This window comes from Ciconia boyciana, chromosome 1 (genome assembly GCF_034638445.1).
Source record: "Ciconia boyciana chromosome 1, ASM3463844v1, whole genome shotgun sequence".
Taxonomy (NCBI): Eukaryota; Metazoa; Chordata; class Aves; order Ciconiiformes; family Ciconiidae; genus Ciconia; species Ciconia boyciana.
In genome coordinates, this window is record NC_132934.1 from 100,224,648 (window position 1) to 100,239,000 (window position 14,353).

Sequence of the window (14,353 nt, forward strand, 5' to 3'; positions counted from 1 at the left end):
TCCTTGTACCTAATTTTTTTGGTACATAACTGTTCTTTTTGGCAGATGCAACATGAAATTGCTCCCAAATCAGGGTGATTATTTTGATATAACAAGGTTGCTGAGGCAGCAAAATATTAAGCATGTACATATGACTAATGACATCGAAGGACCAACATCAGTGTGTTGTTCAGTGATAAGAAGTGAATTTAAGTCATTCACTAGAATGACTGAAAATGAGTTTGACCTCTCTTTGACAGCTCTAGAGCTAATCTTAACTATCAATAGTGAAGGTGTTTGCACACAATCTAGCCAGTTATCTCTACCAGGAGACACACAGGCATTAAAGCATGTAAAGTAAGCTTAGATCAGGCATATAAGCAGGAAGCTGCTGTAGTATAAATGAGAACCAATTCCATGAAAAGATTTCATTTTCAAGGAAATTAGGACATACTGATTTGTAACACTTGGTGCACAGGAGCTGAAAAAGCACAGAGCAGGTCCAGCTGTTCTGTATGAACACTGAATGTCCCTTGCTGAAATGATTATGCCTAAAAATACAATTAAATACATCTGATGAAGGAAAAAACATAGGAATCAATAACTTTCACTGATCTCCTTTCTTCCACATGTAGTTTTAAGCAAAGCTTAATTTCCTCAGGCAATATTAAACTATTAATAAACTTAAAAATTTATCTAGAAAATATGGATGCCTATTTGGATAGCATATTATTTGAGCCAATTCTTTTCTTTGATGCTGAAGATTATCACAATCTCCTAAGTAAGCCATTTGACCACTAGAACAAGTCTTGTACAGTGACATGAAGATATGCAAATACAACTTAAAATGAAAAGAAACTTGCAAATGCTGCTTTATTTAATTCTTACAATAGGGAGGCACTTTTACATTAAAAAAAAAGTGCAGAGGTTTAATTATAACTACAATACTCTAAAACATTCTTCCATGAAAACAAAAATAAATGGTGTCTGTGTGGGAAAATTAAGTGATTTTTGTCGTCTTTAATTTCACCTCTGTACCATTTATTACACTTAAACAAACAAAACCTAAAAACCAAACCTTTTCTTCTCCTGTTTGCACAGGCCGACATAAGCATTTAGAGTATTGCTGACACTTTACTTTGTGTTCGTCATCTCATCGTTTCTGTGTTTGTTGCACAAGGCAAAGAGGCTGACCCAAGGGCTTTCCAGAATTCAGTGGGTACTGCTGAGATATCATAAATGAAGTAATCATGTGTATCTGTTGTCAAAAGTCCCAATTAAGCTCCGCCTTGCATGCAAAACCTGCTTATTTCAGTCAAGTTATTCTTCAGCTTAGGCCCAAATGAAGAATGTGTGTGTTGGGATGGGAGGAGAGCAGGGAGGGATGCTTTCCTGCAGTTATTTCCCCTCCATGGAGTCTGGAGAAATCAAAGCTTTTTTTACATGGCATCATAGAAAAGTAAACTAGTAGTTTACTGGCAGTTAGCCCCTGGGTGTCAGCCATATGGTACTCCTGCTGATAAGCAGTTACGTATGAACCAGTGCTGGACAGATTTGGAGACTGTACTGAGGCTGGCTGGTGTGAAAGTCAGAGCAAATCCTGTATTGCATTACAGAAGTGGGAAGTGAAGTTAACAATAACCTCAGACAAAGCAATAATGTTGAAAGATGGGTTCAGATTCTGCAATACTGATGTACTAATGTTAGTACTCAACAATGAAAGAAACCTCACTAATGTCACTGGGAATATCTCTGGAGAAAAGCAATTCTCAAAATGAATATTGTCACAATCCATCCTTCTGTACATACGTTTCCACTTCAATGTCTCAAGTGAAGAAAGCAAATCTCAGGTCGAGAATCCTGGCAGATAAATGTCTCTCTGGCTGATGGATGAGCGTATATATTCATCGCTTACAGCAATTCTCTTGCTATTTATTTGGTTTGGGGTTAACAAAACCACTAGGTGAGCTGCACAGGGAGGCTTCTGGTTGTGTGAAAATGAGGTTGGAAGTGGAAAGAACATTCAAAGGATGCTAAAGAAATATTAGAAATGCTTGAAATGAGCACAACTGAGGAAAACAATACTTTTCTAATTACCTGTTCCATTAAAGTTGGCTGAGCAGAATATGGCTTTACATTCTGATGTTACTAGCAAAATTTAGGCTTTCAAGTATGTCAGAAACACAACTGCAACAGGCTTAAAAATAAATCTCTTCTGGGGCTCTGTGAATACAAGGTTGACCTAAATAAAGGGAATATGATGGACCAGTAGAGGAGTTGCCATGGACCATATTGAGGAGTGCTAGATGTGTCACGAATGGAAGAAATGTTTGCTGCAATTTCTCAGCTTTACTTAGCAAATTCCAGTTTGATATCCTGTGATGAAGACCAGAGCTCCTTCTTTCAAGCCATCTCCTCTGTTTTCCAAAATTGCCTGGGGTGTATTTTAACCAACTTTGAAAGTAAATTACCTGACCTAATCCAGAACTCTGTTAAAAGTCTAAAGCTGGGTTCCTCAGATAGTAGAATTAAAGCTGGCACAGTATAACAAGAGCTATTTAAAAAAATTGAGCTACTTACAAAAACATTTAAGTTTTGAAGTTGCTTTACCAATATTGATACAACTTGTAAACATATTCTCAGAGAGCTTGGGCTCCGGATTCTGGGGTATTTTTCCTTTACCAAAAGCACATATTACAAAACCTGTAGAAATTTCTCTTTGTATGTTATGCTTGGAAAAGTTTAATGAGACTGGGTTTGTTTCGATTCAAATACATTACCAAAATTTGCAATGTGTAACTTTGTGCTGATATATGAAAAATAAGAAGTACAATTGGTTCTAAACAGAACTTCCTGAACTTTCTCTCCAAACTAAATATATCAAGGGCATACTATGAACATGGAAGATAAATCTAGCTTTAAGATTCATCACTGATATGAATAAAATAACTTTTTACAGAATTTTGATTTTGATTGTCTCTTTACAGCTGGAAAGAGAGGCGATTTTTTCCTCCATTCTATATAAAAGGGAGGAAAAACAGGCTGTTGATTATTTTCCTGGCACATCTTGAATAAAATAATACAGGCTTCATTATGGCATGAGACTAATTACACAAATTATAACTGAAAGAAAAAAGTTAAATTAAGAATTGAACGGTTACTGCATAATCAGTGGGCACGAGTGAGATCTAATGTCATTGTGTTTAGAAATGGCTTCATCCAGATCCAGCTGTCTGTTGTTGACCTTCACCTCCATGCAGCCATTATAAAAAGCGGTTACTAACGTAGCACCCAGAGGAACATCTGCACAGAAACACATTCAATTTATTAGGCCAAGACATGCAAATTCTTATGTATTTTTCAGATTAGCAAAAACATGGGGAATACTCCATTCCCCGTCCATTAGCCAGCCACCGGAGAAAAGAGCAATTTGGCAGGAAACACTTAAGTTCTTCTCCCTTTTCTTTAAGATTGAGATAAAGTCAGCAAAGCTGAGAAAGGTCAGTAAAGTTTGAAATATGCGTTAGAAGTCTATTCCCATCCAGAAACCTAACTACATGAATGTTTTTCATAGTAGCATTTTCTGTATTAACAACAGTGAACCAATCGCTTGTTTCCTGGAGTCCACTGTTCTTGTCCTGACCTACAAACAGATGTTTATGGGTTTAGAGGTCACAGAAGGAACCATCTTGCTTTTGCCAGAAAGCTACTCTGGATTCAAATCTGCAAGTTCTCAGAGGGGGGACCCCTGGGAACTCCACTCATTTTACTGCTTCCTTACTGCTTCTTCGAAGTGAATTCTCTGTAAAAGACTCACTTTATCTGTTGCTCATTAAGGTATTGTTTGGGTTATGGCAACATCAGATCATGCATACGCTTCCAGGAAACAATATGTTAAGCACAAAATAAAGCAGGCATTGCTCTGAGGTCTTAGGGTACAACTGGATTCTTATAAGGTAGACATAAGCTGATCCAAATGCCTTCAGCAACTAGAAAGAGGATGCCTAGAAGCTGATCTCAAGAGCGCCATCTTTTTTTTCCAGATGTTAATCATCCTATCCCTCCTAGAAGGTAGCCTTGATTGTCTGGGGAACAAGAAATCTTGCTTCCTTGTGATTTTTATTTTGCTGTAAGCTGACGTACTGCACACAGTCCTGTAGAATCGTGCCCTTCTGCTCTCTTTACTCCAGTGATGACGACGCTGCTGTCATAAAACTGTGCAAGTCTCATTTAGCCTGCACTGGTTGTGCTGAATTAATTAACAAAGAGGCATACTCCCAACGCTGTTACTAGTTTGAAGAAATGTGTATCAAAAATGGGGACTTCTGGTGTTCATGAAAGACATTTTTGTTAGGCACCTTTTAACCATACAGTTCTGTGCAGTGTAGCTTAGTGTGGGGATCCTTACCTAACTTTTTAGGTAAGATTCTACTGCTCAGTAATCCCAGATACTTTTCTGGGGTGAGTTAGAGTGAGTAAATGAATCTGTGTAAGCCAAACTGGCTGCACACGGGGACCTAAAGTAGTTTTCCTACATTACTTTTTCTCTTTGGTAACAAAGGCTGTGGCAGAAGAGGCTCTTTTGGATAACGTGAGGTTTTTTGTTGCTTCTTTGAGACCTCTAAGTAGAAGCTGTTTACGCATACAGAGTCTTTTTTTGTTAATTTGCATGTTGAAGATGCCTTTTAAAACTGAGAGATTACACTTACTTTTAAGGAGCAGGAAGTAACTAATACTTGCTTCTTATCTATTTGGGATGCATGACTGAAGCCAAGGTCTTAGCTCTTAAGATGCCAATTACTCTGTGGCTGGTAATGTACTAGAAAGAATAATTTAAAAATCACAAAGATGAAAAGGTCTAAAAAATGACCGGAATCTTAGTTAAGTTACTATGGCTCAATTAACCTACTGACTCACCTCTACTAAATAAATACTGACTTCATCTCTCTTTTAAAAGTGAGCAGGTATTACAAAAACATTGATGCTTACCTGTTGCAGTATGTGACGGTACTGCACCATTAGTGCATTCTTCTCATTCTACACATTCAATTTGAATTGAACTCACCTGGTTATCTGGTTTCCAAGATATTGCATATCCATTCAAAAACAAAATTAGAGGAGAGATTTTCATATTTGGTGCCTAAATCTTGTTACATGCTTCATTACCAGTGTATGAAGACTTGTAGAGAACAAGTAAGTTCCAACATATGGGCCTGGATACTGAGGCAACCAGCGCTTCAGACAGAGGCTGTGGTACCTGCAGTGCTGCCCTAAACACCTTGCTTCTATTCTGACAAGCAAGTCTAGAAGGTGGAACCATAATTCCAACTTCCCCTGTGTACACTACCTTGGAAGAAATGCCTAAAGAGATCATCTCCAAGGGATACACAGTTCCTCCCCTCCTTCTACTCCTGTGCATCCTTGTCTCCTGCAGAAGAAACACACTGCAGATAAAGACCAGCTATATCTGGGGCAGCGCTATGACACTGCAGCCTACATGTAAAATGGATGTTAACTCAAGACTGCGTTGGTCAAACTCTTAGAATTTCCTTAGTACTTGTGACTTATTCTCCCTAAAATAACTTTAATAGAGGACACAGAAAAGCTTTGCCAGTAGTAACGTTGTAAACATGGTGTCTTTCCTCTACCACTTTTCAAGTTTGAGGATCTTAGGCTTTGAAAATTTCTCATCTGTGGCAATGCTGTTTTTCTTCATGATTCACCCTGAAGTCAAATTATTTTATAGACAAGCATGTGTACACTTCCTGTAAAAAATAATGCTTGTATGTGTCTTAAGACTGGGGATACGCTTGCAGCCTCCTTTAAACAAAATATTTGCTGTTTCAACACATTTTCTGTCTCCTAAAGATTGCCAGTCATCTACTGCCCAGAGTTAATTGTTGAAACCATATTCCTGATTTCTCCTTCTGCACTTCTGACACTTAATTTACTTACAAATGCCTGGTTTTTTTACATGCTTGATGCAGTTCCTAAATTGTGCCAGCTGGTGGCATTTCAGAAATACGCAATTCTCACTCCTCCCCAGCTCAAACCTCAAGACATTTTTCCAAATTCAAACTTCTAGAGAGAGACTCATGCCTTTTAATGAGCCTAATAATGCTGCAGGTGAAAAGCAGGCTCCCTTAAAAGCTGAATAGACTGGATGAAACAAGAAGCACTTGGGGGTGTGGGGGGGAAACCTGTTTCACTTTTTTACAGTTGTAGGCTTTTTCTAGCTTGGGTAAGGCTGAATATAATCAGGCTTGTACAAATAATCAAATTAATGAAAAGAAATATAATTCACCTGGCAGGCCGCCCAAGTAGGTAACAACACTTGCCATCATTGCTTGATGCAGGATAGACAGTTTCTCTGAATTGCTTCTGTCTGTGTGTGAATCAACAGAGAGTTCAAGTTGCTGTTTGGTTACTACAAGTCCAACCAGCACTTTTCTGGGTGTACATAACTTCTTTGATTCCAGATGTGCAACAGTGATGTTTCCAATGGTCACAATTATTTTCTAAATGGAAGAATGGTAGGTCACAAAAGATGTCACATGTAACTTTAACACACAATTTTACTTAGTTCTGATGCATCTTATATTTGGAAGTAGAAGAAAAGGAAATGTTAGAGCCACATTTTAAAAACTGATACCTTAAGTCGGAAAAGTTACCAAAGTTGATGTATAATCATCACCTTTGGAGATGAATGTCATTCATTTATATTCTTAAATTTGTAAGTGAGAATGTTGACTGTAAAAAAAAAAAAAAAAAAAAAAAAGAGCTATGGTTCTGAGATGAAGTCCTGTTTCTCTTAAAGGAAAAAGGAGTACTGATACAGCTTCAAAGGTAACCAAGTGTTCACTATAGGTTCTTATTTCGGGCAAAAGCATGGATTAACCATGGTGTATAATCATGCTTTGTCTTGGGATGCCTGATGTAAACAGATGTAAACAGAAACTTAAGGACAAAAAGATCTGGTTATGAATTGAAATTAACATGATGTCATTACTATAATATCATCATTCTACTTCTGTCATATTCCTCTTTCTGCTTTCTGCATTTGGAAGGAAAGGTTAAAGAAGACATGATGTAATGGATAGTACCTGACATAAGCGCTTAGTGCTTAGTCACTGCTGTAGCAATCGTTAATAGTAATATAGTTTCTGCACATCACTATATGATCTAAGTGTTTTTCAAAATATTCATTCAGCTTACCAGCTCCACTGCAAGTAAGTGTGAGTAGCTGCTTTTAGTTTGATTTTTTTTTCACAAATGGAGTAGTAAGTTAAGCGAGACAAATACAAGAGGTGTGACTTATATGCATATCAGCTGCTATGATAATTGTAAGATCACCTGTGAGTCAGAAGAGTTAGAGTCCACTATGGACAAAGCAAGAGGCACTGTTTCATTAGAAACCAAGGCAAACATAACACCAGTGTCTGTGGATGGGCGAATAGTCATAGTCACATTTATTAGCCAATCTTCAGCACTGTCAAGATTATCTGTTTTAAAAAGAATAATTGAAATTAATAAACCATCCATTAACGAAAAATTAATATAGTGTTAAAAATTAGTATTTAATCTGCTCCCACTGTGGAAAAATTAGTACTAAACTCCAGAAAAAATGTGAACTTTGGAACTTTTAGAAGTAAATATAAGGCTAAAAAAAGAGAAAATATATAATCCTGCATCTTCCCTAATCTTCTGTGCTTATTGGATTTTTTTTTTTGCTACCGTCTCCATTCTAATGTGGAATAAGTGCCACATTCATTAGAGGTCAGTTCAAAATTAAACCCAAAAAACTGATTTACTCATAAGTTGCTGCCACCAAGTAGCAGATTGGCAGTTCTCATACACTTTTACATTCCAAAGCAGTTCCACTATTAAAATGAGAATATGCAGGTGTGTAAAGTAAATATGTAGATGGTGCAAATATAATTTCATATGATGCATTCATAGTGAAGCTAATATAAAAATTACTATTTAAAGAGGTTTTTTTCATCTTTTGTATCTTTTCTTCCAGTGTGTCTTCCCCACCCCCTTGCCCCCTCCCCAGCTGAATCTAGTAGTTTCTTGATTTCTAGTAGTTTCTTGAGGAAGCAGAAATCCTAAAATATGAGGTGAGGTTATATTCCTACACAAAGCCAAATGGGCAGGGAGACAGTGGGCTACAACAGCTCATAGAAGGACAGCAGTAGGTGTGGGCAGCCTCTTGGATTTGGGGAGGGTGGTGAGAACAGAAAGGAGAGGGGGTGAAGTCATAGCAGCAGCCCCAAACACAAAGGTCAGGAGGAGTCATGGCAGCATGGTGTTAGTGAATGAATGGGAGGAAAGTTAAGGACATTTGAGTGGCACAGGAAACTCTGACATAAGTTGGTTGGAAGAATAGAATATAAAAAGCTGGAGAAATCTTTTGAAGTGGGCTAGGGAATTTAAAGAAAAGGCCTGGGAAAGAATAGCAAGGCCTGGGATGAAAAGGATTGGGGATCAGAGCAGGGCTGAAGGGTAGCATAGCATTTGGGATGGGGAAGAGAATAATGACAACAGAATTTGGGACAATGCTCAAGAGATGTCTCATCTTGGGCTGTAAGGTGTGCACAAGGAGATCCTGGATCGGAAATCTTGAAATTAGGGCAGGAGGTCAGGCAAGACAGTTCTGGGTTCAGGAAGGAGCAAGAGATGCACCTAAAACCTCTAGGTAAGATGTTTGTTTAGAAGCAGAATTGCATACTCAAACTATCAGCGATCCTTTTCTCCATCCTCCATCTTCTTTTTCTGTCAGTAATATGATAGCTTTCCCCATTGATGAACAGGGGACAGAATTAGATCTTTGGAAAGTGAATGTGTTCAACAGTGCCCATCCTTTGCAAATAAAGAATACACTTCCTAACCTAAAGCACTTCAGAAATTGAATGCATGACAGCAATGGGATCAGAATTCTCATTGAAGCAAATTTCTAACAGAAGTTATGGGAATCATTGCTGGATGCCGTGGTGTATAGCTTAGTTTGTGTGTGTCTCTTTCTTTCTTTCTTTCTTTCTTTTAACAATTCCTCAGTTCCATCACCAGTCCAGCAAAAATTATAGGAATAGACAGAAAAATACTTACTATAGTTTATCTGAAACTTTGCCATTCCAGTGCCAGGGTAGAAGGATCCTCTCTCCACTGCTACTAAACAGTGTTTGCTTTGTTTTTCTTGAATAACTTCTTTTACACCCGAATGTCCCTGATTCATCAGGTTCCAGGCACGAATGCACCCATCTAGCCGAGGGTTAATCTGTAGAAGAATTACAGCACTAGATGTCTGCATTCAAAGTTGTTTTAAAAATGTTAATAATAAGTCATTACTTTCATATCAACTTATTTCTGGGTAGCCACTAATAGCCTTATCAACGATATAGGTTACAGCACTGATGCTGGGAGAAAAGAAATGGCATGCATTTAGTAGCTCAGCCTTCAAAAGGTATTTCTGATTTAACAACATTTGCCATTTTGATGCTAGTGATCTGTACAAAATAGATTGCTTCAATTTTTAAAGCTCACACTGTCCTTTTGTTTAGGTCACAACAGCTTTTCTGTAGCGGAACGACGATGATCACTAGCACTGTTCCTTGTTCAAGGTTTCATCTTCTCCTTGTACCAAAGTACAAAGAAATTTCTGGAATTACTTTGGGCATGGGGATGTTGTTGTATTGCTTCATACTTCATATTTTTTTCTCTCTGCTTCACTTTTGAGCAAAAATGGATTTAAAAAAAAAAGGTGCAGCCTCTACCGTACAGTTACTTTTTGCCTCTCTGTTTAGACTGCCAATTACAGAAACACAGAATTGTATAGGTTGGAAAAGACCTTTAAGATCATCAAGTCCAACCGTAAACCTAACACTACCAAGTCCACCACTACACCATGTCCCTAAGCACCTCATCCAAATGTCTTTTAAATACCTCCAGGGATGGCGACTCCACCACTTCCCTGGGCAGCCTGTTCCAATGCTGGACAATCCTTTCAGTGAAGTAAAATTTCCTAATACCCAGTCTAAACCAGTCAAAATATTTCCTAATATCCAGTCAAAATTAGTTTGAGGGCTCCTGGACTGAGAAGCAGACAGTTGCAACAACTTGACTGTACCCATCTCCAGCACAAGACAGAGCTGTTGAGGATGGAAGACTGAAAGAATCATGGGTCTTGTCTAGCCTGGGCTATTATAAAACCTATTAAAAATGAAAGCTCATTGTGCTGCCTGCACAGTGAATTCCATACCTATTCAGAGCCTAGCAAAAGGCAGCACCAGAAACATGAATCGCTCTGAAACGCTCTTGCAGCAGAAGTGGTGGTGATTTAGGGAATCTTAAGCTGTATTAAGAAACAGGCTACAGAATCCTGAAAGATTAGACCGTAAGTGCTGTGTTTTTATAACTGAAACCTAACTGAAGACAGACTACAAAGCTTCATGCATGTTTATTTTCAAAAGGGTGGTTTAATAAACTGATTTTCGTTTTTCTAAATGGATTCCATGCCACTCTTCCTTCCTCTAAGTAAACAATACAAAAACAAACAAATAACACAACAGTATTAATCAACATTACTCTTATTATTTTAGTTACCTGTTTAACAAGAGTGTTGCCCACTTTGCGAGGTAATCCTGCAATGTACACCTTAGTTTCCAAGAAACCCTGTGATTGTTTAAAAAGAGTTCCTGGGCTGTTAATACTCATCACGGCTTCTTTAGCTATTTTTACACTGATGCTGTGTTCTAGTTCTTCAACTGATATCTAGAATTAAATACAAAGAATTACATATATACACACACAAACATGTAGAATATTTTAAATACTAATTACATATACCTGTATGAAGCATTACTAATGTTTCTCTAAATATCTAACTTGTAAAATAGTTTTAATGCAGTAAACATTTACGGCATATTTAAACTTGAGGATGATCTTCCATTCCACCCCCATCCTGCCCCTGGGAAAACCCATGCAGCTGATTAGTTTGCTGTATGTGCTATAGAGTTTGCAAGAAGCTGATTTCTACAAGTGCTCTATATCCAATCCACATTCGGCATACAGTTCTCCATGTCACTGCAACCTGCTACAGAGGACTGAATCTTCAGATGGGATGTAGACAAAATAGGTTCAATGCTTGCTCCCACTATTATTAGGCATCAAAGTAGATTTTTAATCTCAAGGAAGTTGTACTGAACTGAAACAGGAGGTCTATGCAGAATCCTAGCTTCTCTCACGCCCCCTTTAAAAACAAACAAACAAAACCTAACTGATGTTAATAATTTGGTGTGATTTATAGGTGGTGTAAGTGAGCAAGGCCTTTCATCTTAGGTACGCAAGCTTGAAGAACAAGATGGATTTCTGGTCTAGCAAATTTAAAACTTGCTCTCTAGACAAAGTATCTAATAACTATGCACTTGACCGTGCAATCACACTCTTTAATATTTCCTGCTTCCTTTTTCATTATTACAAAGAGCAATTCCTATGTTGCCAGCTAGTGGTAATTACCTCTTTCTCGATTGTAAACAGGCGCCACGATTTCCCAGATGTAAGGCATTCTTGTGCATTTCTTAGTTGATTTTTAAATCTGGGATTTGAGGGCATCATTTTAAGCCTTTTTAATAGTTGCTTAGTTTCTCCCTACTTTACTCACTAAGACAGCATATTCCCATAGTGGGTTAAAGGAAGGAAAGGAGAGAGGAAAACCCAGCTTACTATATGCCACAGCCCATCATTAATGGCTTTGCCTCCACTGGTGACTTTTGTTCCAAATTCGTTCTTGAACTGAATTTCAATCTTCCCATCACGAAGAGCAAGCAAGATCCATGCTGTATTGTCAAGGGATTCTGCATATAGTATAACTCCCTCTGCATCATATGTCCGGAAATCAAATTCTGCTGTAAATCTGAGTTGTGAAGAAGGAATCTTAATAAGAAGACAGCAAACATGAAATACTGTATAGCCTAGGACAACTCATTAATAGGGTAAAAAAGTTCATAGATATTAACCTTTTGGTAACTCTGTATCTAAGCAGTTGTGATATTTGCACACAATTAGTCAAAAGCAGAATCTAATGTAAGCCTTGCTCATCTGAATCCAGTGAAAAGTTTTGAGATTAATGCCCTGAGCTGGGATTTGAAAGAGTCTTGGTTCAGTTCCCAAATCTGCTATGAGCTTTACATGTGAAGGATATCACACCCTCTTGAGTAAGAAGATAGATGTAATATTCCTATGGCATTTCGTGGAGATGCAATGTGGAACAAATATATGATCTATGATGTGCTTTGGTACAACAGGGTTGCCAAGTTTTGTCCTACAACAATTATAACCTAGCAACTTGCTTGGGTTACTGCTGCCTTTTCTATGTCATTCTCTAATTTGACGATTTGTTGTCTGGATCTTGGCAGTTGATTGAACGTGTATATGTAGCAAAATTATGGTTTACATTATAGTACCTGTACAGTGGAAGACAGAGAGTATAAGTATAGCAAAAAACAGGCCTTGTCTCCCAGAACTTTTGGACTAGATAAAATAGATTAAGGATGAAAGGACAAAACAAAGCATTTGGAAGTTAGGATTTGATGAAGGCAACAAAAGAAACAAGTAAGGGAGCTGTAATTAAGAACTTGGATCGCTTTCACTCTGTCTTGTTCTTTGTCCACTAGATGTCATTGTCTCTCATGCAGACCCACAGAAAAATCATTCTGTATTTACACAGAGACTATTAAGATAGCTTCAAACATTTATCATCTTACAAAGGTCTTCCACGAGAGCATTAATGCCTGGTCAACTTGGAATGGGAGCAGAAGAAAAAGTTCTCAAAATTTATGTCCTCCTGTAAGGAGGTTCTGGGGATCACCTGCTCAACAGCTGCTGCCGCTATTACCCTCAAATTGTTCTGTCAGTAAGTCAAGGAATGCTGCAATTTCAGCTGCTGCAGCAAAGAAATCCAAGAGTAATAAAGGGGTTGCTACCATTAGCAATTGTTCTGACAGCTGTAAAGGAAATTATACAGATGGCACTCTAGACAAGGTACTGTGCTCTATCGGTGTCCTTGGAACACCCTGTGAAAGGAAGCACAGAGAGCAGGGGGAAACATTGGCCTGGTTTTGTTTCTCAGCATTATGTGTATAGCATGTCACAGCTTCTACCCAGAGCAGAAGTGAAGTAGCAGCAACATCTAAATGAAAGCCATTCCCATATATAACTGGAAGCTGTACAGTAATTATTTCCCTATAACATCTGAATTTTATGTTGAGAATTCTAAATGTCATCCTGTATCTGTATCACCACCTTCCCCAGCCCCTGCTCTTTCCTTCAGGGGAAGAGTAAGCTTCTGTCATGAGGAAGCACCAATCTTTTTGCTCTCTTGTCCACAAACCTATGGGACCTACTGCCTATTAAACTTACTGCCCTCAATCCTCTTCCTTTTTTGCCCATTCAAGTCTGGATCTCTTTGAACTCCTTCTCCTAGTCCACATACCTCTCCCTACAACAGCACTGGTAACCAGGACTGTAATGGCTGGAAGACTCCAACTCTGTTATTCATAGATATGATCACATCTGAATACCAATGGTGCATGTCTTGCCCTAGCTGTGCACTGTTTCCTGGCTGGGACACAGCTGCTATTGCCTCCTACCTGCTTCTGAGGCATCTGGAAGAAACTTGCTGACCTTTTAGTTTTGCCATGTGAGAGCTGCTGTCTGTACTGATGAGGTGGCTCAAGGACATGGTAAAACCAATAAGAGATGCTGTAAATTGACACCAGACACATTACTCTTGCCTGTCCACTTTCAAATGACTCCAGCTTCCTCTAAGTGCTAGTATATGTAGGAACCGGAGTTAATTCATTCTCCATATAAAGGTATCTTAACCAGTGGGGAGACGGTGGTATAATTTATGCATGCAATGCACTCTTTCTAAACCCTCAGAAAATTAATGGAAACAAATGTCCATAATTTCAATGCATACTTTTATCAATAGCAAATGCTTACCTCGTGACATTTGGCAATTTAAACTTTAAGTACAAAACAGGAATTCCTATAAATTGCTCTGCCAGGTAAAGCAGTTCATAATTCTTTTCAAGGTTCAGTGGGACACACGCAGTAACAGACTGAAAATGGTAGAGAATAAAAAAAGCTGTGAATGCATTGTCATAGTTCATGAAGCAACTCCTATTGTTGGCTGTTAGCCTGTCCTCTTTTTTTTTTTTTTAAAGCAATGGCTTACCTCTGGGTTTTTTTTTTCTTTTTTAAAACTTGAATAGCTATGTACAAATGAAGGGGTGTGTTTTTCCTTTTGCTTGAAATGTCCATTTATTTATGCTGTTGGGCAATAATTCAGGTTGAAACAGAGTTCTGGTGGATT

General features: G+C 38.2%; 1 protein-coding gene across 1 annotated transcript in view; it reads right to left on the reverse strand.

Moving 5' to 3' along the window:
• Positions 1-827: 827 nt before the first annotated feature.
• PROS1 (protein S) overlaps positions 828-14,353 on the reverse strand; it is a 36,441-nt gene continuing 22,915 nt past the window's right edge. The window contains exons 9-15 of the mRNA XM_072885124.1: positions 13,981-14,099; positions 11,701-11,890; positions 10,582-10,749; positions 9,088-9,256; positions 7,333-7,481; positions 6,284-6,497; positions 828-3,282 (exon numbers count right to left, since the gene is read on the reverse strand). Of these exons, the coding sequence (XP_072741225.1) occupies positions 3,137-3,282; positions 6,284-6,497; positions 7,333-7,481; positions 9,088-9,256; positions 10,582-10,749; positions 11,701-11,890; positions 13,981-14,099 (1,155 nt within the window). The 3' untranslated portion in view covers positions 828-3,136. The remainder of the gene's footprint in view (positions 3,283-6,283; positions 6,498-7,332; positions 7,482-9,087; positions 9,257-10,581; positions 10,750-11,700; positions 11,891-13,980; positions 14,100-14,353) is intronic.